Source organism: Coccinella septempunctata, chromosome 3 (assembly GCF_907165205.1).
Source record: "Coccinella septempunctata chromosome 3, icCocSept1.1, whole genome shotgun sequence".
In the NCBI taxonomy this organism is placed as follows: Eukaryota; Metazoa; Arthropoda; class Insecta; order Coleoptera; family Coccinellidae; genus Coccinella; species Coccinella septempunctata.
In genome coordinates this window covers 19095299-19119401 of record NC_058191.1, presented here as the reverse complement: position 1 = coordinate 19119401, position 24103 = coordinate 19095299, and the positions used below count along the sequence as shown (strand labels likewise).

At 38.0% G+C, this 24103-nt stretch overlaps 1 protein-coding gene across 2 annotated transcripts in view; it reads right to left on the bottom strand.

The window, feature by feature from the left end:
* Positions 1-23087, bottom strand: part of LOC123310584 (cytosolic carboxypeptidase 2-like) — a 799664-nt gene extending 776577 nt beyond the window's left edge. The window contains exon 1 of one of the 2 annotated variants that reach the window (XM_044894135.1): positions 22765-23087. In XM_044894135.1, coding sequence (XP_044750070.1) covers positions 22765-22795 — 31 coding nt within the window. In that variant the 5' untranslated portion in view covers positions 22796-23087. The remainder of the gene's footprint in view (positions 1-22764) is intronic. The other variant, XM_044894134.1, reaches the window with a different exon arrangement.
* Between the last annotated feature and the right edge of the window lie 1016 nt (positions 23088-24103).

The window sequence follows — 24103 nt, the reverse complement described above, 5'->3', positions numbered from 1 at the left end:
CAACAGACCTCCGTTTATGTCCAGACACAAATTCCCAGAAGGCCCATGGCAGTACTTAGCTGTCGACCTCATGGGACCATTACCAAACCAAGAGATGGTGTTCGTAGTAATAGACTACTACTCCAGATACCAGGAAATAAAATTCCTGAAGCAAACGACCTCTATTATAATAATCAAGCATTTAACTGAAATATTTTCAAGATTGGGTTTCCCAAAATCTATCCGAGCAGATAATGGGCGTCAATTCTTTAGCCAGGAATTCAAGACATTCTGCAAAAATAACAACATCACACTGATGCAAACTCCCCCATATTGGCCGCAGGCGAATGGAGAAGTGGAAAATATGAACAGGTCCATCCTGAAACGGCTTCAGATTGGTTATTCAAATGGAATGGATTTGCAGAACGAGTTACATAAATTTACGTTGATGCATAACGTCACACCACACGGCACAACAGGAAAGTCACCGTCGGAACTGATGTTTGGTCGTAATATCAAAGACAAAATACCGTCAATCACCGACATAGATGCAGAAAATGTCAACGAAGAAGCGAGAGACAGTGATATTCTTAAAAAGCAAAAAGGGAAAGAGAAGGAAGACATAGCAAGAAGGGCAATTGAAGACAACATACAAACAGGAGACAAGGTACTGGTAAAGAACATGGTGGTAGCAAATAAGCTAGTCCCAAGATTTGACAAGAGAGAGTATGAAGTGCTGAGACGGGAAGGTAACGAGTTAACCCTAATTAGGGATAGTAAAATAGTTAAGTGCCATGTTTCTCATACCAAGAAAGTGTCGCAAGAAGAATCACTCGAAAGACCGTCGACTAGGGAAGAAGAATCTACAACATCGGAAAGAGATCAAGCGGAGGCCGACCAGGGTTCTCAAAACACAACCATCGCAGACGCCAATCCGCCAACCGGGCGCCCAAGTCATCCCGATCAATCCAGGGTTGAGCCGTTGAAGCTAATAAGGAAGGAGGGGTTGTGGAGACCGGCGATTAGTCAGGAATAGTCATAAGCGATGACTCACTCCAAGTGTTAAACGAGATGTGAACAGTGAAGGTAAAAAGCAGTGTGATAACGACAGCGGGTGTAGAGACATTGAGTTCACCACTGAATTTATAAGTGTTAGTTAGATTGTTATTTTGGGATTATTATAAATAAATAAATAAATAAATTGGATCGCTGATAAGTGTATAAATGTGATCACCCTGAGTACCACAATAGTCAAGCTGGCAGCAAAAACAACTACCTCATAAGTAACCAAAGGTTTGGTTTGGCACTTTGATTCTTTTTAAGAATGTGAACTTGAAACCGTCCGTCTGCCGTTCGAGAGTGGTCGCCTTATTGGATAAAAAAAATTGAAAAGATGTGAAAAAATTGATTAGAACTTTCTACTTATTACCAAGATGAATGTTGTGTCAAAATGGTCTAGGATCTCAACTGAATTGAAATTGTAAGCGTCTGCCAACAGGGGTGGTCGCTAATTTGAAACAGACGCTGTCAAATACAGGGTGGTCCAGATCGTAACCAAGAAATTTCAACCACGTATTCAACATCAAAAATAAGCCCTAGTTTGTCAAATAAACATATGTCGAGAAATGTTTCCTCTCCGAGATACGGGGTGTTAAAATTATAGAAAAAAAAAATGTTTTTTATTAATAACTTTCACACTGCTTGAAATATTTTTATGAATTTTAGACATAGGTTTTGAGCGTCAAGGAGCACTTTCTGCATAATACCATTTCTTTTCTATTTTACCAGTGGCGTCCGTACTGCAGCGAGACTGAATATTTTCAGATAAAAAATAATACGCCATTGGTTTTTCCGACAATAAAAATTACTTTTTAAATCCCTATTTAATTTGGAGCAAATTCGGTCTCCTAACTTTTTGCTGTGCACCGTTTCCGGTCAAAAAAATAAAACACATTCTCATGCATGAAGAAATCGCCAAAATTTGATATGCTAGGTACATAATGATAATAAGACTATTTTTGTGAACTGTGAACGAAACGTGTAACTAAAAAAAAATAAGCATCAACAACCACAGTCAAAACGAACTTAAAGAAGATGTTCGAAGTATGACCCATTTTGCTGAACACATAATTAACATCGACGTCTAATAGATCCGACAGCAGCAGCTAAATTTCGATTTCTTAATTCGTCGCAAGCATTTTGAATACGGCCAATAAGTTTTTCCCTTGAGTTCAGCGGAGTCATATAAACGATTTCTTTCAAAAACCCCCATGCGAAGAAGTCCAAAGGGGTAATATCGGGGCTCCGTGGAGGCCAACTGACTGGCCCATTACGTCCGATCCATCTTTCTGGAAAATTATTATCCAACCAGTTCCTCACATTTCTATGAAAGTGGGCTGGACAACCGTCAAGTTGAAACCAAGCCGCTAATCTTGATTCTACTGGAATATTTTCCCACATATTTGCATGCTCTGCCATTAGAAATTGTAAAAATTTTTTACCACTAACTCGTTCTGGTAAGAAACAAAGTGATTATTATAAACTCCAAGCCAAACATTAACACTAAATTGTACTTGGAAATTTCTTGATTGAATGGGATGTGGATTTTCATTTTTTTTTTTTTTTTTTTTTGGTGTAGCAGGGGGAAAATCTGCAAACAGACGAACACACCCTCTCCTGAGGGGGAACAGTGTGGGGATTCTCACTCTCTGAGCTCGAGACCCACTAAAAACCCTTAACTGCTTCTTCATAGGTTCCAGGCATTTTGCCTATTAACCAGTTGACTCTTATGGTTTCTGGACTCTCACACGATCGTGGTCGTGTTGATATTTGTATGCTGCCTATAGCTTTTATAGGTTAAGCTCTTCTTTGGTTATATTTAAATCCTTAACTGATCTCTGGGCCTTCGGTGGTAGGTTCTTGACCTTCTAGCTTCTTCTGTTGGATCGTAGTCGACTAATCTTCGTAGTTCTTCATTTGGATGTTGTTTGGCTTTATCGAATATCCTTTCCGCCTTTCTCTTCATAAATTCGGTAACTGGTTCCCATTCCAAGTCCTTGTAGATTTGTTTGTTCCTAACAAACCAGGGTACGTCCATCGCCATTCTAAGGAGTTTATTCTCAGTGGCCTGTATTTTCTTGATGTGGGTCTTGGCTGCGAAGCCCCATGCCGCCGAACCATATGTGAGTTGTGGTCGCGCAATTGTTTTAATCATCGTCAACTTGATGTTCTTATTCATATGACTTCTTCTGCCTATTAGTGGATAAAGTTTACTCATTGCGGCTTTTGTTTTATCAACAGCACATTTGATGTGGTTTTTTCCATGTAAGTCCTCTGTCAAGCGTCACTCCTAGGTATGTTGCTTCATTTTTCCATTCAACCTCTTCTCCATCAACTTCAAGGTTTTCTTCCATCCTCAATCTTCTCTTTTGCAGTAATATTGCTTGAGTCTTTCTTCCATTGATTTGGATTTTCCATTTGATGCACCATTTGAGTAATTCATCTATGGCTTCCTGCAGTCTCCGGTGTATGATCTCTGGGCGTCGATGTCTGAACGCTATTCCTGTGTCATCTGCGTACAAGGTGAGCATATTTCTAGCATTCTTCGGGATATCATAGACGTATATTACGTAAAGCAGAGGTCCAAGTACCGATCCTTGAGGCACTCCCGCTTCTAATTGTCTGGTTTGAGAGGTTGCTCCATCTATTTTCACATAAAAGTTTCTATTCCTCAGATAGTTCCTTATAATCTTGCACAGCTTGGTCGAATATCCTGCTTTTTTCATCTTGTAGATTAGGCCTTCGTGCCAGTAGCGTACCGTAGGGGGGGGCGGTGGGGCGGTCCGCCCCAGGCCCCGCACCAGCATAGGCCCCCAAATGATGGGCAAAAAAAAACCAAACATATTTTAAAAAAAAATTTAAATAACTTATCAGGCCCCATGACGGCAAAGACCTCCACATTATACAAATGGTTAGTTAGTTATTGTTCCGTCAACATTCAAAATATATGTCAATTTTGACGAATTAATCCAACAATTTTCAGAAGTCAAGTCTCGCAAAAAAACATTTTAATATGTTCTTTGTTTTTACTATTCATTGAAATTTGTATGTCTTGTTTTCACTCGTTACTGTACAACATATAACTATGTAATTTCAGAGTAAAATATATTATGTAATTTTAAAATTAAAAATCATTATAAACATACCTATTTATGTCTGTTGTCTGCTACCTTCATTGTGCTTGATAGTAATTTATATTTGTTATCGAAACTGTTTGAGTGACAGTGAAAAGACTTATTAGTGTTACTATGTGGGGTGTTCATCACGATGCATTAAAACTAACCTTCAAAAAATTTTGAGGAAAAGTTTCATCTTTAAATATATTCTATAGGGCCCCCTCATCAAAAGCCGCCCCAGGCCCCGAACTATGTCGGTACGCCACTGCTTCGTGCCATACTCTATCAAAAGCTCTCTCGATATCCATCAGAACTAATCCTGTGGCCTGTTTGGTCTGCATTCCTTCGGTGACGTATTCTATGAGCCGTAGTAATTGGAGTTCAGTCGAATGTTCTCGTCGAAATCCAAATTGTTCAGGTGGAACTATCTTCAACATTTCTGTTTCCTCATTCAGCCTTTTAGCGATAACCCTCTCGACGATTTTTCCTAGTGCTGATAGTAGGCTGATTGGTCTATAATTTTGAGGAAATTTCCGTTCCTTTCCAGGCTTGTTTAAAACTATCATTTCTGCAGTTTTCCATCTCTTTGGGTAGTATTCGGTCCTCATCACTCCGTTTGTTATATTCGTCAAGGCTACTATTCCTTTTCTAGGCAATTTCTTCAACATATAATTCGTTATCTTATCTTCTCCCGGCGCTTTCCTGTTTTTCAATTTCATTATGATCTCTTTGATTTCTGTTGGTGAAGCCGGTTTTGGAATGGTTTCGGTTTCCGGTGGTTCCATCATCAGTTCTTCGTTTGCCTCCACTTCTTCTTCTAGATCTTCATTGTCATCATCATTTCTGTAATTTATTCTGGCTTCTCTCTCAATTGAGTCGGCCAGTGCTTCGGCTTTCTCAAGTCTCGTATAAACCATTCCGTTTGCTCCATGCAGTGGAGGTATAACTGTCCGTTCTCGTCGTAAGCGTTTTTGCATTTTCCAAGCCGAGTGATCTATTGTATTCAGTTCCCTTAATCTCTGGTGCCATCTGCTATTACGCAGTTCTGTTAAAGCATTTTTCAATATCTGGCTATGCTTATTCAGTTTCTTCTTGTCTTCTTCTCTTTTTGTTGTTCTGTAGATTTTTCTGAGTCTTCTGTTCTTTTTTATAAGTTCCTTTATATCTCTTGGCGTATCTCCGTGTGAATGTTTCGGAATTGGTTTCCTTATTCTCTTGGTGCTTTCTTCATAGGCTTCTTTTATTTGATTTTTCAATTTTTCAACTGCTGCATCTAATTCATCCCGGGTGTTTATTTGGGGAATTTCCGTGATTTTCTCCTGAAGTAAATTCTTATATTTCTCCCAGTCTGTGCGATCCTTGGTTTGTGTCTCTTCTTCGTTTCTTGGGCCATGTCCCACTATGAATTCTATGGGATTGTGGTCTGAAGTTCCGTCTTCTATTGTATCAATGCTGATTTCTTCAGTGATGTCTTTCATTACGACAATGTCCAGTACATCAGGTAGTCCATTTACTCTTGGTATGTAGGTCGGTATATCAGGTCCTATTACAACTGCATCAAGTTTTTCAGCATAAATCTTCAGTCTTCTCCCGTTGGTATTTTCCACTCTACTATTCCATTCCTGCGATTTGCAGTTAAGATCACCAATTATGATTTTAGGGTGTCTTCCTTCTAGTAGCATTTTTAGATCCTCTTCCAGCATGTCCTTATCCGGTGATTTATAAGTTGAAATAATCTTCACTTGTCCTCGATTAGTATTCACAATAATCGATATTGCTTCTACTTCTTGTCCATTGAATATTTGGTCGAAATGGTGATCCATATTCTTTCTAGCCAGTATAGCAACGCCACCTGTGCTGTTAGGTCTATCATTTCTGTAGATATCGTAATTGGGAAATGCTATCCGAACGTTGGCGTTAAGTCTTGTTTCTTGGAGAGCTATGACATCCGGTCTCTTCTCTTCAATCAGTTCTTCGAATTCTGATCTGCGGGCTCTCAATCCTTCGACGTTCCAAGAGACAATTATGAGATTGTTCTTTATCGTCGTATCAGCCATTAAATATTCTTAATAATTTGCTGCATCTTCTTCTCAATCTCTTTCTCCAGATTGTGCATCATCGTGCTGAGGAGGTTTTTCGTGAACTTATCTAGTTCCTCAGTGATTCCAGAAATTCCTTTCCTGGTTTCGGCTTTTTTGACGGTTTTTGACTTTTCCTTCTTTTTCTCTGGATTCTCCGTGTCTTTGACCACTTTGGTTGCAGTTTCCTGGGGTTTCTTCACTTCCGAAGAGTTTTGGGATGGCCTCGATATATTTTGTGTTGGCCTCGAGCTGGTCTGGTTCGATCTTGGCGATCTCTTGGTCTTTTTAGTGACTAATTTCCATTCGCTACATCCCTTGTAGCTGGCTGGATGTCCTTGCTCTCCGCAGAGAACACAAGAGGCATTTCGCTCCTCGTTCTCCCTGGTAAGCGTACACTCCTTGGAGCTGTGATTACCGGAGCATTTCACGCACCTCCATGGAAAAGTGCACTTACTTTGGGCATGTCCATATCGCTGACAGCGGTAACATTGTCCAGGCCCAATCGTCCTTCTCTTAGGTTCAACAACACAGTTCATGTTGTAGAGCCTTTTCACCTCGAAGATATCCTTATTCTGGGTTTTAACCAGCAATAAGGGCATCGGCTGTTTTGTTTTATTTGAGGTCATCCTTATGACCTCAGCATCGACGATCCCTTGATCCTTGAGGTCGTCAAGGATCGTCGGGATATCTGCATCCAGCGGTAGGTATCTCACTACCGCGTATATTTTCTTTTCTTCCTCCCGTTGAAGAGTGTAAAACTCCCTATTTATTTTATGAAGGAAGTCCGTCATCCTTCTATGATCATCGGCGCTTTGTGGGACGATTCTTATACCGTCCTTTACTGTCGTCGCTCTTTGGTATTTAATACCGTTTCGCATTAACGCGTTCGAAATTGAAGTCCATTCGGACGTACCTCTCAGGGTGACAGGGGGGATTTTTTCTTTTCTCTCCACTGGAGTGGTTTTCTCTTGGTCTGGGGTTTCCAAGACTCTTTTCTTGTTTGTATCTTCATTTGACGAGGAGCTATCCTTTCTCACTCTTTTGGCGGGTGGGGAAATTTTGGTTTGAGGGGTTTTGACCACCTCCATCTTCTGTTTTTGAACCGGTAAGTTCACTTCTTGGACATTTTTCAAAATAATGTTCTTCTTGAGTGCTTTGGAGTAACTTTCCTTGTTTCCCTCCTGCAACTCGAGCCTCTCCCTGAGATTTTTAATCTCAGCAACTAAGCTGGATACGCATCTATCTAACTCATTCACCCTCGCTTTCAAACTTGCGTTCTCCTCTCTCAAAATATCGTGTTCGGACACGACATTAGCGATTTCTGGCGCGTCTTCTTCCATTACGGAATCGCAGTCCGAATGGTCAGACATTTTAGAATCTAATTAATAATTACTTTGCTACTCAAAGAAATTGGAAATAAAATTTTTCAAGACAAAAGAAAAATGGCTAAGTTATATATTTTCTATACTATGAGAAAAATAAATCTACTCACCAGTGGTATCCGTGGAACCAGCGATCTTGGAGGTGATCTGGACTCTACACTGAACACACTGAATTTGAACGAATTTCCGCTCTATAACGCATACACTTATAGAACTTACAAAAAACTTCGGAAGTTTCGTAGACGGAATCAAAAATTCCGTAGCTTCGCTAGTGTCAACTTTCACTTCGACTTTCTCTTTTACAACACGAGAGATGACGTATCGCACTGCATCGCTAGTGTACACTTTCACTTCGACTTTCTCTTTTACAACACGAGAGATGACGTATCGCACTGGTATCATTCAACACATCTACCTGCTTCAACGTCTCGAGGTGAACTGTGGATTTTCATGGGCCCAAACATGCTGGTTATGAAAGTTTACCACGCCCCGACGATTAAAGCACGATTCATCGGTCCATAATATGGTATATAATATGGTCTCTATTCTGCTCAATTGAACAAAAATTCAGTCCGAGTCATTCGCTTGACAAAGGAAGACGTGCTACAGTGCTCCTAGTGCTATAAAAGAGAAAGCGGAAGAGAAAGTCGAAGTGAAAGTGCCCACTAACAAAGCTACGGAATATTTGATTCCGACTGTGAAGTTTGTGTAGGTTCTGTATTTGTTATCGGAATTTTAATTCGTTAAAATTTTCAAAGTTGGTGTTCATCCGAAGTGTCCAGAAGTTTTTTTCGTTGTTACTGCAGAAAACATCAGGTGAGCTTATTTTTCGTGTCTTTTTTTTTCTGATTTTTCTCATAGCGTAGAAAACTTTCGGCTTTATACCATAGTTTTGTATTAGACTATTTCAGGGAAGATTCCTGAATATTTTATTATTTTCAAATTGTTTGATATTTTGAGATTTCTGAGTATAAAACCATGTCGAAAACCTCAGATAATGAGGGTTCCTACATGGAAGCGACCGATGCTGAAGAATTCAGCGAAGGCGAACACGAGGAGCTTGTAAAGCTCAGAGAAGAAAATGGGCAGTTGAAAGCTCAAATAGTCAAACTGACTGAAACTGTGTCACAGTTGGTCGGTGAGATGCGCCTCTTGAGGGAGGAAATGACCCGCAATAATATGCCGAAATCTCCCACTTACGCCGCAATCACAAAACCGGTAGCGGGTTCCAAGAATAATTCCCTCATAGGAATTGTTTCAGGCGAAGGCCCCAAACGCGCCCCCAACTAAACCCGCGCGAAAAGAAAGCTCCTCTTCTGATGAGGAGACTATCAAGAAGGCAACGGAAGTGCCTAAAAGAGAAAAAATTCCACCCATCACGCTGATGGGCACCTCAGATTGGGTAGAGATATCTAAAGCTCTCTACACAAAAAGGATAAACTACAACAGTGCAACTGCAGTTAAAGACGGTATAAAATTTTTTTACCTACTAAATGGAGGAGGAGAAGAAGATATATGCCGTTATTAGGCATTTACCAATCGACGCTGAGTTTGCGTTGATTAAGGACGACCTGATATTCCAGGGAATATCAGACGCTGAGGTGTCCAGAATGACATCGAACAAGACAAAGAAGCCAATACCTCTCTACCTGGTTAAAACCCAGAAAAAGGAAATCTTCGAAGTGAAGCTACTCTACAACCTCTGTATTGTGGTTGAACATAAAAAGAGGCCTGAAAGTCAGTGCTTTAGGTGCCAAAGGTACGGACATGCACAAAACAAATGCTCCTTCCCGTGGAGATGCGTGAAGTGCTCAGGAAGTCATAGCAGCAATGACTGCACACTCACCAGAAAAGGTGAAGAGAGAAATGCCACATGCGTCTTATGTGGAGAAGAGGGCCATCCAGCTAGCTACAAAGGATGTAGCGAGTTCAAGTTGGTGACCAGAAAGAAGAATTCCTGAAAATCAGCTGAACAGAAAAAGAAGGTAACAAAAACAACAACTTCTAAACAAAAAAATCAGGAAGTAGCGAAGACCCAACCTACAGAGCAGGAAAAGAAGAGGGAGACTCCAAAACCCGTTCAGAAAAAAGAAGGACAGAAGAAGCTTACAATGAAACAGGCTGTGAACAGTCAACAGGAAAAGAAAAAGATAACTGAATCAGCCGATGATTTAGATATCTTCATGGAAAAAATTTTCAACAAAATAATGTTGAAAATTGAGAGGGAAATGTAGAAAAAAACTCCAAGCATTATTTAGTAAACTGAATTTATGGACCTTACGAATATTAGGAAGAAATCCCTCAAGATAATCTCGTGGAACATAAACGGAATCGACACCCGGAAAGCCGAGATAGAAGAAATAATATCAGAGAGACAACCTGATATTATAGCCTACAGGAAACAAGAATAAACCGGAACAGACGACTGAATTTCATGAATTATGAAACGTATAGATGTGACAGAATTACAAACACCGGAGGAGCAATAGCAATATTGGTGAGAACAGATCTGAAACACTACTTCAAAAGCAGATCCGACGAAACACAAGGAGAAACAGAAACAGTGACGATTGTTGCCGGATTGAATCGTCAAAGAGTCGAAATTACCTCGGCGTATAAGCGACCACCAAACAATTTATTGGAAGAAGAGATAAACAACATGTTGGAAGGAACAAACTCGAAAATCTGCATCGGAGATTTCAACTGTAAATCCCCATTATGGAACAGCAGAGCAGAGAATGGAAATGGCAAAAAACTCAAGGATTTCGCCGAAAAACAAAATGCCATAGTGATTGGACCGACATATCTTGCTTTTGGTATAGGAATACCAGATGTAATAGATATCGCGATATTGAAAAATATAACTCAAGAATTCTCTATTGAAACTTTGGAAGATGGAACCTCAAACCACAATCCCGTCGAATTGACAATTGGAGAAGAGCAAAGAGAAAAACTGATGGAAATAAGAGAATATACCAATTGGGCTAAATACAGCCATTTAATACAATCGGAAATAACAGAAATTCCAACAATAAGCACTCCAGAGGATCTGTAATGTGCGGTTGATAAACTGGAAGAGATTATATTGAAAGCTTACGAAAAAAGCACGAGAAGAGTGAAGAGACCAGCACCAAGTCATCCGCATGGCGATACGCCTAAAGAAGTAAAAGATTTTATACGAGAAAATCGAAGACTTAGAAGAATATGTCGGATGAATAAAAATGATTTGAATAAAAGGAACCTCAACCGGCATAGCCAAGTTCTGAAAAATGCCCTGAAAGATCTAAGAACAAGATGGAACAAAAGGGTTCAAGAACTGAATACAATCGATCATTCCGCATGGAGAATGCAAAAAAGCCTACGAGGAGAAAAGACTAAAATTCCACCCCTACACGGAGAAAGCGGAATGGCGTATACTAATACTGATAAGGCAGATGCATTGGCAGACTCGATCGATAGAGAATCGAGAATAAATTACAGGATAGACGACGATAATGAAGATTTGGAAGAACTGGTTGAAGAAAATGATGAAGAAATGGATGAATTACCAACGGCTGCTGAAATAGACAAGCCAACATCGCCAAATGAAATCAGGGAAATAATTAGAAGTTTGAAGAAGAGGAAAGCTTCCGGAAGCGATAAAATAACGAATGTTATGTTAAAGAAATTACCCAGAAAAGGTATAGCCGCTCTAACAAATATCGCGAATGGAATCATGAGGACAGAACACTACCCAGAAAAATGGAAAACAGCGGAAAACATAGTATTCAATAAACCATTCAAAGAGAAGAAGTTCCCACAAAACTACAGACCGATAAGTCTACTGTCGGCGTTAGGAAAAGTAGTAGAAAGGATTATCGCCACGAGGCTGAATGAGGAAACCGAAAATCTGAAACTGATACCGCCAGAATAGTTCGGATTCAGAAGAGAGCATTTAACAGAGCAACAATTATTAAGGCTCACAGAGTACATTACAGAGGGATTCCAAAATAAACAAGCCACAGGTCTTGTTTGACTAGACGTCGCCAGAGCTTTCGACAGAGTATGGCATGAAGGATTAATATATAAGATGAGAAGTGCTGGATATTCGATCAAAATATGCAAGGTGATCCGGAATTATCTCAAAAATAGAAGATTTTACGTGGAAGTGGAAGGAGAATGCTCCACAACAAGAGATTTAGAGGCTGGAGTACCCCAAGGGTCAGTGCTTGGGCCACTTCTGTACAACATATACATTCACGATATTCCGAAGAATCCAAGAACCATGCTAACGTTATATGCTGACGACACAGGCATAGCAACTCGACACCGAAACCCAGAAGTAATAGAACGAGTTCTACAAGAAACGATTGACGAAACAAATGACTGGTGCATAAAGTGGAAAATCAAGATCAATGGACAAAAGAGCCAAGCAATATTACTACAGAAGAGAAGACTGCGACCCACAACGAAACTGGAAGTTGAGGGCGAAGAAATCGACTGGAAAAATGAAGCCAAATATTTAGGAATAACGCTTGACAAAGGACTTACTTGGAAAAGTCATATCAAACAAGCGATCGACAAAACGAAAGCAGCGATGAATAGACTCTATCCTCTGATAGGAAGAAGAAGCCACATGTCGAAAGAGACAAAATAGATGCTCCTTGGTTTGTCAGGAATAGACAGATTTATAGGGACCTAAAATGGGAAACCATAACGGAATTCATGAACAGAAAAGCAGAGAAATTATTCGAAACAGCGAAAAACCATCCGAATCAAGAACTCAGGAGACTAGTGGACTACGACCCAGAGGAAGACAAGAGGAGAATGCGAATTTACCGAAGGAGACCAAGAGATCAATTAAAAAGAGATTAAAATAACAACAGAAACTTATTGAAAAATTCAATAAAGTGTTAATCCAATAAAGGATAAACACATAAATCCCAGCACGATAATGTGCGAGAAGAAAACCGACTAAGAGATGAACGGTTTATAGGCAAATGCCCGGAACCAAAATTCAAGAAGCAGTTAAGGGTTTTTAGTGGGTCTCGAGCTCAGAAGAGTGAGAAACCCCACACTTGTTCCCCCTCAGGATAGGGTGATTCGTCTGATTTGCAGATTTTCCCCCTGTTACACCAAAAAAAAAACTCAATTGAACGAAGAATCCATTGGCAAAAAAATAACCTTCGCTGTTCATCACCTTCTCGAAAACCTTGGACGGGTTGCAAGAATTTTTGACTTAGAAAATCGAAGTGTGCGAGCTGCTATTCGACTGCTTGTTGTTGGATTCCTCTCAAATTCACGAAGTATCCTGTTATTGTTCTTTTCTTGCCCAATATTCACCTTATTCTGCCGTTCATCAGGTCTAGTACTAAGTCCATTAGTTCTAAATCTTTGGTGAATGTTGTCAAACACTGAGGAATGCAGATGGCGTCTTCTCGGAAATCTTCTTCGGTACTCCCTAGCTGCTTCCGCCGAGTTTCAATTTGCCAATCCATAACAGAAATGGATATGGGCTTGTTCCTGACTCGTAGAACAAAAAGGCATTTAGTTGTTAAAGAGAAACTGACCTATCACTGTGATAAATTACTGTCAAACTTCAAATAAATGTTCGAAGCTGACAACAGTTTTTTTCTCCATGGCACACTTTGCTTTCCACAATAAAGAAATTACGTCTTTTATGGTTATTCTTGTATTGAAACGAGTAATTGGAAATCAAAACTGTCATTTAAGTTTTTTAATCAAATTAATCTACCCTAGAAATAGGAGTTGGGTATGTGTTGAATTTATCTAATCTTAGAAAATTGCTACAAAACCGTAGTAAGCTTTTTATTGCTATATCAAATTTTTGCGATTTCTTCATGCATGAGAATGTGTTTTATTTTTTTAACCGGAAACGGTGCCTTATACAGCAAAAAGTCAGGAGACCGAATTTGCTCCAAATTAAATAAGGATTTAAAAAGTAATTTTTATTGTCGAAAAAACCAGTGGCGTATCATTTTTTTATCTGAAAATATTCAGTCTCGCTGCAGTACGCAGGCCACTGGTAGAATAGGAAAGAAATGATATTATGCAAAAAGTGCTCCTTGGTGCTCAAAAACTATCCCCCGAATTTCATAAAAATATTTCAAGCAGTGTGAAAGTTATTAATAAAAAACATTTTTTTTTCTATAATTTTAACACCCCGTATCTCGGAGAGGAAATATTTCTCGACATATGTTTATTTGACAAACTAGGGCTTATTTTTGATGTAGAATACGGGGTTAAAATTTCTTGGTTATGATCTGGACCACCCTGTTTTTGACATCGTCTGTTTCGAAATAGCGACCACCCCTGTTGGCAGACGCTTACGATTTCAATTCAGTTAAGATCCTAGACCATTTTGACACAACATTTATCTCGGTAACTATTAAAAAGTTCCAATCGATTTTTTCACATCTTTTCAATTTTTTTTATCCAATAAGGCGACCACTCACGAACCGCAGGAACGGCAGACGGACGGTTTCAAGTTCAAATTATTAAAATGAACCAAAGTGCCAAACCAAACCTTTGGTCACTTATGAGGTAGTTGTTTTTGCTGCCAGCTCTCGGACTATTATATATACAGGGTCTTTCACGAGGAACCTCACCCATATTTATACGGGAAACTACTGAACGTATTTTCATGAAATTCAGCACTTATATGTATTTCACGATGCTGATGAAATCTAAAATATTTTCAAGGCATGAGCACCTCCGGTTTTTCCGGAAATGACGTCAACTTCCGTTTTTCAAATTAGAACACCATCCTTTTATTGCAGAAATAGATTCCTTAGAAAATTTCAAGTTATTTTGATGTAACATTTTTCAGTTTTGGTTGGAAAATTCTCTCTGAGCGGGAAAATTCGAAAAAAAAATCGAAAATAGAGCTCCGCTGAAACAAGAATAACTTCGAGGTTTTTGGATGGAAAATTTTCATTTTTGGGACTTTTCAAGATGTAAGATTGATGTATCCACTTTAAAAATCGAAATCGCGATTCATGATACAGGGGGTGAAAAAATCGCTTTCAAAGTTAGGGATGACAAAATCGTGAAAAATCAATTTTTTCAAATTAGAACCCCATTTTTTTATGGCAGATATTGAATCTACGTTAAAAAATAATGTGAGTGTATGCATCACACCCTTGCCCTAAAATGGATATTTTCTGAGTTATTCACAAAAAACTGTTTTTCGTCTTGAATTTTCAGCTATTCCTTTTCCCTTCATGCCAAAAAGATGAAATTTTCAGGAACTGTTATTTGAACCATGCTGTAGATTTTTCAACCCTTCTTGAAATCGACTTCAAGTTACTTTTAGGAGAACCATGGCAAACACTCGCAGTTATAACTAGAGAAAATGCTCAAAGTTTTGACCGTTAATTTCTAGACATTTATTTATACGTCTCAGGAATGCTTCGTGCGTTGCTCTTCTTATTTCATCGGGAGGAAGAGATCTGCAAAAGTGTTCAAAAACCAAATTGAGTTTCAAAACTATGAATCTTAAAATCTAAACAAACCTGAACGCATTTCTGACTCGTTCTATGCAGTCCTCTTTATCAGTCAGGGGAGTTGAGTAGACAATATTTTTTATCCTTCACACGAAAAGATGCAAGAACTGTAATTTCGTTGTTCTCATCTTCTACTACACTTTTTTCTCTGTGTATAGTTTTCTTAACGAAAGATCCGGCATTACTCAAGTTTGTCATGGTTCTATTAATGGTATCTCTCGTTGGTCTGGGTCGGTCAGGAAACCCCTCAATGAACAGTCGAATCATTCTGGGGGAGAGTTCCTTTGAATCGGACGGCCCATGAACCGGACGCTACAGTTTTCTACTACACTCGATAGTAATTTAGCATCCTTTACGTAAATCTTATTTTTGCAACATCGATCGATATCTCTTGGAAAATGGCCGACCCTGTGGCTCGCGCCTTGTTGCAAAAATGGGATTTACGTAAAGGGTGCTAAATTACCATCGAGTGTAGTAGAAAACTGTAGCGTCCGGTTCATGGGCCGTCCGATTCAAAGGAACTCTCCCCTATCTACAACTTTATTACATTCTCCATGAAGTAGAATGGGATTTAAATAATCTTCATTGGTAAAATTAGGCATAGTTATCGATTTTATAACTTAATACGAATTATCACCAAATTAATATTAAACACAAAATGCTACTGAATAAAGATGTAATGCAGATGTAATTAATGAAATCTATCATTAAAAAAAAAAGAATGTAAAACATGGTAAGTTTTTGCATATGGTTCGTAAGGAATTATTCATTTTTCACTGGAGAGAAAACCGATGGCCGATTAGTTGAAAAAAAGAGGTTTCCGATACAAATTCGAATCAAAATTCGCCATCTATTTAGGAACAACCTGTAACTTTTTTCTTTTGCATATTAGGGTAGTAAAATCTAAAACATGGTTTAAGTAACAGTTCCTGAAAATTTCATCTTTTTGGCGTGAAGGGAAAAGAAATAGCTGAAAATTCAAGACGAAAAACAGTTTTTTGTGAATAACTCAGAAAATATCCACTTTAGGGCAAGGGTGTGATGCATACACTCACATTATTTTTTAACGTAGATTCAATATCTGCCATAAAAAAATGGGGTTCTAATTTGAAAAAATTGATTTTTCACGATTTTGTCATCCCTAACTTTGAAAGCGATTTTTTCACCCCCTGTATCATGAATCGCGATTTCGATTTTTAAAGTGGATACATCAATCTTACATCTTGAAAAATCCCAAAAATGAAAATTTTCCATCCAAAAACCTCGAAGTTACTCTTGTTTCAGCGGAGCTCTATTTTCGATTTTTTTTTGAATTTTCCCGCCCAGAGAGAATTTTCCAACCAAAACTGAAAAATGTTACATCAAAATAACTTGAAATTTTCTAAGGAATCTATTTCTGCAATAAAAAAATGGTGTTCTAATTTGAAAAACGGAAGTTGACGTCATTTAATAATAATAATAATAATAATAAAGGTCTTTATTTATCAAAACGTAATTACATTTTGAACAATGATACATTTAAAGGGCGAGATTTAGCTCGCACAGTCTAATACAATTTAAAGTTTAGAGTGCAAATAACTTAATTCAACTATGCGTCTATTCTTCCATCTAACCCGAAAATAATTTAGTAAACAAATGAAGAAAAAAAAACACAAGCAAACATGAGCGCAAAATCAAGACGAAGAAAAATGCAAACAATGTAAATGCCGTACGAAAAGAAGAAATGAAAAAAATGCCGAGCCTCGAGACCACCCACCCCAGACACCTCCCCCAGACAAAAATGGCCATATAAACCAGCCAAGTCTGAGTTGTTCTTGAAGAGACACTAGCCTAGTTATATAATGGGTCATTACGGAAATTATTCAAAATATGCAATTTGAACTTATCAAGGTTAAAATTTTTGTATTCACATTTCAACTCATTCATGAGGTTTGTTACCTGATAAGAAAAAGATCTCGTGAACATTGCAGTACTATGTCTTGGAACAGAAATGGCGCCTCGCGAACGAACATCAACGGAATGAACACTAGATCTTAAAATAATCCTATCGAAAAGATATGATGGTGACTTGTGCTTAATGATTTTGAAAAATAAAACCAGGGAATGAAATCTTCTTCTATGCTCCATATTGAGCCACCCAGTGCTTTTAAGAGTGTATGTTATGGACTCGTATTTCCTGATACCGTGAATAAAACGAAGGCAAGAGTTCTGTAATACCTGGACTCTGTTTATATCGAAGACAGTCAAGCAAGGGTTGTAGATAACATCGCAGTAATTCATGTGCGAGAGTACCAAAGATTCACAAAGCACAATCTTGATTGATTTGTTCAAATAACCTCTAAATGGGTATAACACCCTCAAATTCAGGTACGCCCTACTCAGGCAGTTCGAAATGTGCTGTGTGAACCGCATGTCAGAATCCATCGTCAATCCCAAATTCTTGGCAGTATCCCTAAATCTAATTATCTCACCATTCAAAACGACACTGTGGCCATAAACCTCCAAAAATCGACCCTTATCACTTTTTTCCCAAAGAGTTGGCATAAAGATTTGCTCGTATTCAAATGTAAACAATGCTTCCTTGCTATATCAAATATATTACTAAGATCATAATTGAGCGCTGCAATAGCATTGTGGAGATTCGCTGGGTTTAAATGACAATTTGAGTTGTCCATCATCTGCGTAAAAATAAGAACTTGCTGATATGCAAATATCGACGAAGCTTGAGATATATATCAAAAACAGGAGTGGACCAAGGATTGACCCCTGAGGGACCCCACAGGTCAAATTCAAAAACGAAGATGATCTTTCATCAACCACAACTGCTTGTGATCGCAACCCAATATAATCAGCAAGCAGATCGATTGCTCCCTGAGAAAGTCCAACAAAATGGAAAATAGCAACAAGAAGCTGATGATTTATTGAATCAAAAGCCCGAGAAATCTAGCAAGGTCAAAATAGTGAGATCTCCCTGATCGATAGACTTGAATATCTCTTCAGTAATATTGAGCAGGGCAGTACAACAACTGTGTCCAGGTCTAAAGCCAGAATGTGTGGCGGGAATGATTTTATATTTTTCTAAATGTTCTCGCAATTGTTTTTGAATAACTTGCTCTATGATCTTGGATAGAGCTGGGAGTATACTTATCGGTCGCAAATCATTCAAAGTTTCCGGATGGGAGGTTTTGGGAAGCGGAATCACTAATGCCTTTTTCCAAGCAGAAGGAAAAACAGAATTTCTCAGGCAGTAATTCACCACATGCGTCACATACGGCAGAATAAAAGGAGAACAGAGGTGAATTGTCGCTATATTGACACCGTCATGACCTATCGCTTTAGACTTTATTTTTTGAATTATTTTAAAGATATCGAATTCTGCAACCTCCGAAAATGAAAACTGCTTCATGCTGGCATTCTTGACGTTGGTGGAATAAAACGAAAACAGATCACTATCTATCGTTATTTTTGGAATGGATTCGATAAAATATTGATTGATAATGTTTGGATCTTTCAGGTTTTCAGGAATATAATTCGAATTTTTATGTCGTATATTCAAGGATCTGAGGCTTGACCAGAATTTTTTATCATTCTTATCATTCAAAACATTATTATAATAACATTTTTTCTCATTTTTAACAGCCAAGGAAACCCAATTACGCATTTGTTTATAAAGAGTAAAGTCCTTCTCATTTTTGGACCTCCTGTAACGATTAAGTAACTTATCCCTAAAATTCATCATCTCCCTCACAGTTTCCGTGAGCCAAGGTGCATACTTTTTTGTTATTCTTATAGTGCGAAAGGGGGCATGCAGATCCAATAATCTTATAAGATTGAAATTTATAAATTCAACTTTTTTGTCAATAACATCAATATCGAAAATGTTTTTCCATGGTATAGATTGTAAATCAGAAGTGAATTGGGGATAGTCAAAGTTTCCGAAGTCACTCACGGTCTTGAAAATAGGAATCTTCTTATTTACTTTAATGTTTAAATTTAAAAGTAAGAGTTCATGATCTGTATCAATGTCAGTGGAAACAACCTTAAAATCTAAAACTATATGAGGATCAGAAGCCAAAATATAATCAAGCAGAGTAGAGGATGTGCTGGTGATTCTTGTTGGCTGGTCTACCAACTGGTGTAACCCAAGATTACTGATATTTTTCATCACATACCTCGCCTCGCAGTCCGAAACCAACAGATCAGTGTTGAAATCCCCCATGCATATTATTCTACTTGCATGTCCCGTTATATATGCATATTCGTGCATGAACAACTCCCAAAAAACTTTACAATTGGTATCAGGTGGTCTGTATATGACACCCAACGCCAACTCACCTCCGAAAGAATCAATTTTCAACCAAATCTGTTCAATTGAACCTCCAACTCTGAGAACAGTATACCTCAAACCCAACCTAATGTACAACCCCACAACGCTACCACGCCTATTCCGATCACAACGAACCAGGCTATATCCATCGATACCTAATATATCATCGGTTATTGTGCCGTCTAATCTAGTTTCATTCACCACCACAACATCCAAAGAATTTGACAATACCATATTTTTAAAATCCGCAAAGTGACCAACAAGTGTTCTGACATTCAAATGAGCTAGTCTCAGTTTATCCATCTATAGAAGTTCAAAATCAAATCGTTCTTTATATCCAGAGAAGCCTATCTGGGCTAAACAATCCCATCATTGAAAAATTCATTCATAGGATATAAAACATGAAAGGAAAGAAAATATGTCTGAAAGTATTAAATTTCCAAAACGAATAAAAGATTTTGAGTTATGAAAGAATTAAAGCTGTAAGGAAAATTCAACTCGTCTTCGAAACTCCGCAAATCAATCAATCCCAGGGACGGCAAAATTGAATGCTCACAGCAAAAAAAAAGTGGTTTAGCACTTAACGATAACACCCCGTACACCCCAAAAATTATCTACACCTGAGATTAGCCTCGAATTGCTCAAAACGATTGAAGAAATCGTCACAGTGATCAAAATACTTTAGCCCAAGTTATAATACAATGAAAATAAAACTAAGTACTCTTAATCTGGTTGAACTGTTCATAACTGTCAATCTGCAAAATTTTGTTGTTTACAAATAATTTGATGTTACCTTTTATAGTCCAACAGTTATTCTTATATCTTTCTCTCACTTTCTTGAAGAGATTCAACTTGCTCTTCGATAACATTTCTACTAAAACAACACCGCTACCTTTGAATTTAGATTCAATTGAAAACACAGCATCCTTCATCCACTGAAAACTGAATTCCACTACGATCTGTCGGTTTCTCCTTGTGTTTTCTTTCCGGCCATCTGCATTCTTGCCCAAACGATAACAATTATTTAATTGATGTTTATTTACATCTATATTCAATTTATTTTTGAATATATTAGAAACAGTAGTGTAAATATCTTCCTCTGGATTCTCTTCGACGCCATATATGAGGAGGTTTTTGGAGATATCCTTTTGCGACACTACATCCACAAAATTTTCTAATTTTTGTGTTATCTCCAACTTAAATGTCTCAAACTCGGCTCTTAACGATGTTATTGAGCAGGCACTAGAGATTGATTCGCAAGTGATAGGTTCCTGAATATTCTTAAGCTTCTCTTCGAATTCCCTCATTTGATTCAGAAAATGTTTCTCAAGGTCAGCCAATGTTCTGTTCCTGGTACTCATTGTGGAAATGATAATGGACAACTTTTTGACCGTTTCACAATCCACACTTTATAAACCAAATTGCAGAGGTTGAAACAATTCTTGACTTTATTGAACTGTAGAATATAAAACTTTTTTGAGGAGCAGGGTAGAACACGTCTACAACACACGCATGCTCGAATCGAAACCTCCGGAAAAACCGGAGGTGCTCATGCCTTGAAAATATTTTAGATTTCATCAGCATCGTGAAATACTTATAAGTGCTGAATTTCATGAAAATACGTTCAGTAGTTTCCCGTATAAATATGGGTGAGATTCCTCGTGAAAGACCCTGTATTTGAATTCATATTATCAGCGGAATTTTCAAAAACAATATACATTACATCATCGCGTTTCTCAACTTTTTGTTTTATGGAGTTAATCGATGTGTGCACTGAGCGGCTCATATCTATCAATTTTGATACAACACTTGAAGCAACAAATTGCTCGACCGTGCGGCATGATGACTTCGAATCGAATGTAGTCAAGAATGTCGATAAAATCCTGAAAATGATCGAAGCAGATCGGAATGAGAGCTGTCGTAGCATCGCTCAGGAGCTAAGGATCGACCACAAAATAGTTTTGAACCATCTGCATAAGGCTGGATTCATAAAGAGGCTTTATGTTTGGGTGTCGCACGAGCTGAAAAAACGAACGTAAAAAAATTTGATAGACTGTATTTCCATCTGCGATTCCTTGGCCAAACGGAACGTAATCGGTCCTTTCTTTAAGAGACTGGTGACTGGGGATGAGAAATGGGTCACATACGATCATGTCAGGCGAAAACTTTCATGGTCGAAGAACGGTAAAGCCGTCCAAACGGTGGCCAAACAAGGATTGACGTCCCGGAAAATTTTGCTGTACGTTTGGTGGGATTGGAAAGGTATCCTCTACCGTGAGCTACTGCCTAATATTCAGACGCTAAATTGAGATCTCTATTGCTAGCAATTACATCGATTGAAAGCAGCAATCGATAAAAAGAGGCCAAAATTGTCCAATGGGAGAGGTGTCGCATTCCACCAGGACAACGCCAGGCCGCACACGTCTGTGATTAGCCTCCAGAAGATCCTGGACCTTGCTTGGGAGGTTCTTATGCATCCACCTTATAGTCCGGGTCTGGCACCAAGCGATTACCATCTATTTACGTCGATGTCAAATGCTCTTGTTGGTATGGAGTTGTCCTCAAGAGAGGCGTGTGAAAACTGGCTAACGCAGGTTTTTGCCAATAGAAACAAGACGTTATGAGAACAGGGCATTATGAAATTACCTTTTAAATCGCAACGAGTAACTGTAAAAATGGGCACATTCTTGAGCCAAAACGAATGATTGTAACTATGGTAAATAAAGCTATGAAATGAAAATAATGGATTTCTTTTTCCCCAACCTAATATTAGTACGACTACGTTCGCGCCGCCAATAAAAGCAAGACAGTCAAAACTTAACATCAAAGAACGGAAGAAATAGCACGTGGAATACGACAAAGAGTTGAATCAAGGTTTTATTTTGATTTGAATGCAATGCAATAAAAATCATTGCCGATATACATATTATATCTTCATGAAGCAAGGATAGTGGTGAGTTCGCTGGGTGATAGGACTGATTAGCGATTGGTGCTACTGGTTATTTCAATTCATGAAAAGGCAAGTATTGTTTTCAGTCAGATTTAGTTTTCAATATTTGGTTTCAATATATTATTAATTGCTTCAAATAACTTCGTCAGAATCCAATTTTTTTCGAAACTGTTGTTGATGACGGCTACATTTCATACACCTTCGTGTGTATCAACTCAGGAGAAACAAAAATGTGAATAACCATTATTCCTGATCATTGTAGCGGAAAAATCCTATGTGCAATCTCTAAATGCATGGAATGAGTATATTTTCAAAATTAGAACCCGAAAACGAAATGAAAATTTTGAATAAACATTTCTACTCACCTTTGTATTCATTTTTGGTGTCCAGTTCCATAGCGTTAACCTACACGAGTTGACAAAGAAGTGACATCCGCTCCATGACATGCTTGAAGTTTATTCGATACCTAGGTTACTGACAATCACAAACTGTTCGCCAACAATCTACTTCCCTTAAAATGCTCCTCCAAACTTTGCCTTCCCTGCTGAATTTTAAATTCTTGACATGAGATTACCATGGAAATGAAGCAATCAATAAGGGATCTAGCCCAGAAATGAAATCGGCTAGGTTGCAAATCTGAAAACGTTGCTACTATTGAAGTTGTGAGTGCAAGTTTCCAATTTATAAAATAGGTTCACTCATTATATGAATTTCTCCCTCCAAGTTCCAAAATAGATTCATCTCTGGTGAATCTGCGTGATCAGATGTATAATGAAAATGTATGATGACAAATGTTGTTTGTCGGCCAGGAATTCAGAAAAAAATAAAACTACATTGATACTTCGGGACTGAATAAATGAAATATCACCTTGGAAATTAGGACAATCGAACAATTCAAATTTTTCGTATTAATTATGTATCTCAATATATGAGTTTTGAGGGAGCATATGCTCTGATAAAAAAACCATAGCCGATGAATATCAGTTTTCTCTGAAAAAATTGCTTCTCTATCATACCAAAATCTTTGAATACTACAACTACTCGAACTAGAATATAATATTCACCATTTTTAATTGTTAACGTCCATGTTTTTAATAATATAAAATAATTTTGCAGGAATTTGGACAAGTTTTATTTTGTATCCTATTAATACATCGCCAACGTTACGAATCTTGTGTGATTCTTTTTCAAGGCTCGTATTTTTTCGGAATAAATTAATATCGTCAAATTTGATGAAATCTTGGTCGGAGTGATTTTCATTTAATGTCATGATAATTCAATTTCCTCTAAATGTTTTGTAATATGTTGTTAATACGACATGAGTAAACAAAACCAGGGAACGGTTTTGTCAATTTTTGTAAATAAAAAGTTAATGCACTTTTATTCGTTTACATCGAGGAGCGGAGAATATTTTGGTGTTTCAATAGGAGTTTTCATGAAAAATATATTATAATCTGTTGAAAACATCTCGTCGTGACAATGGGAAAAGCTTAGTGAAGTTTTCATAATTTGCATCCTCTGAGCAAATCTTCGATTACGAATTTCTTGTGGAAATGTCAGTTTTTACTATTTTCCACGATGAAATGAACTTTTAGTTAATGTTTGAGGACATATGTATCTCGTCCTTAGAGCATGGTGAAGTTTTTGTACATTTCAAATTAGTTACGAAGAATAGAAGGTGAATTAACTAACCTGGATATATAA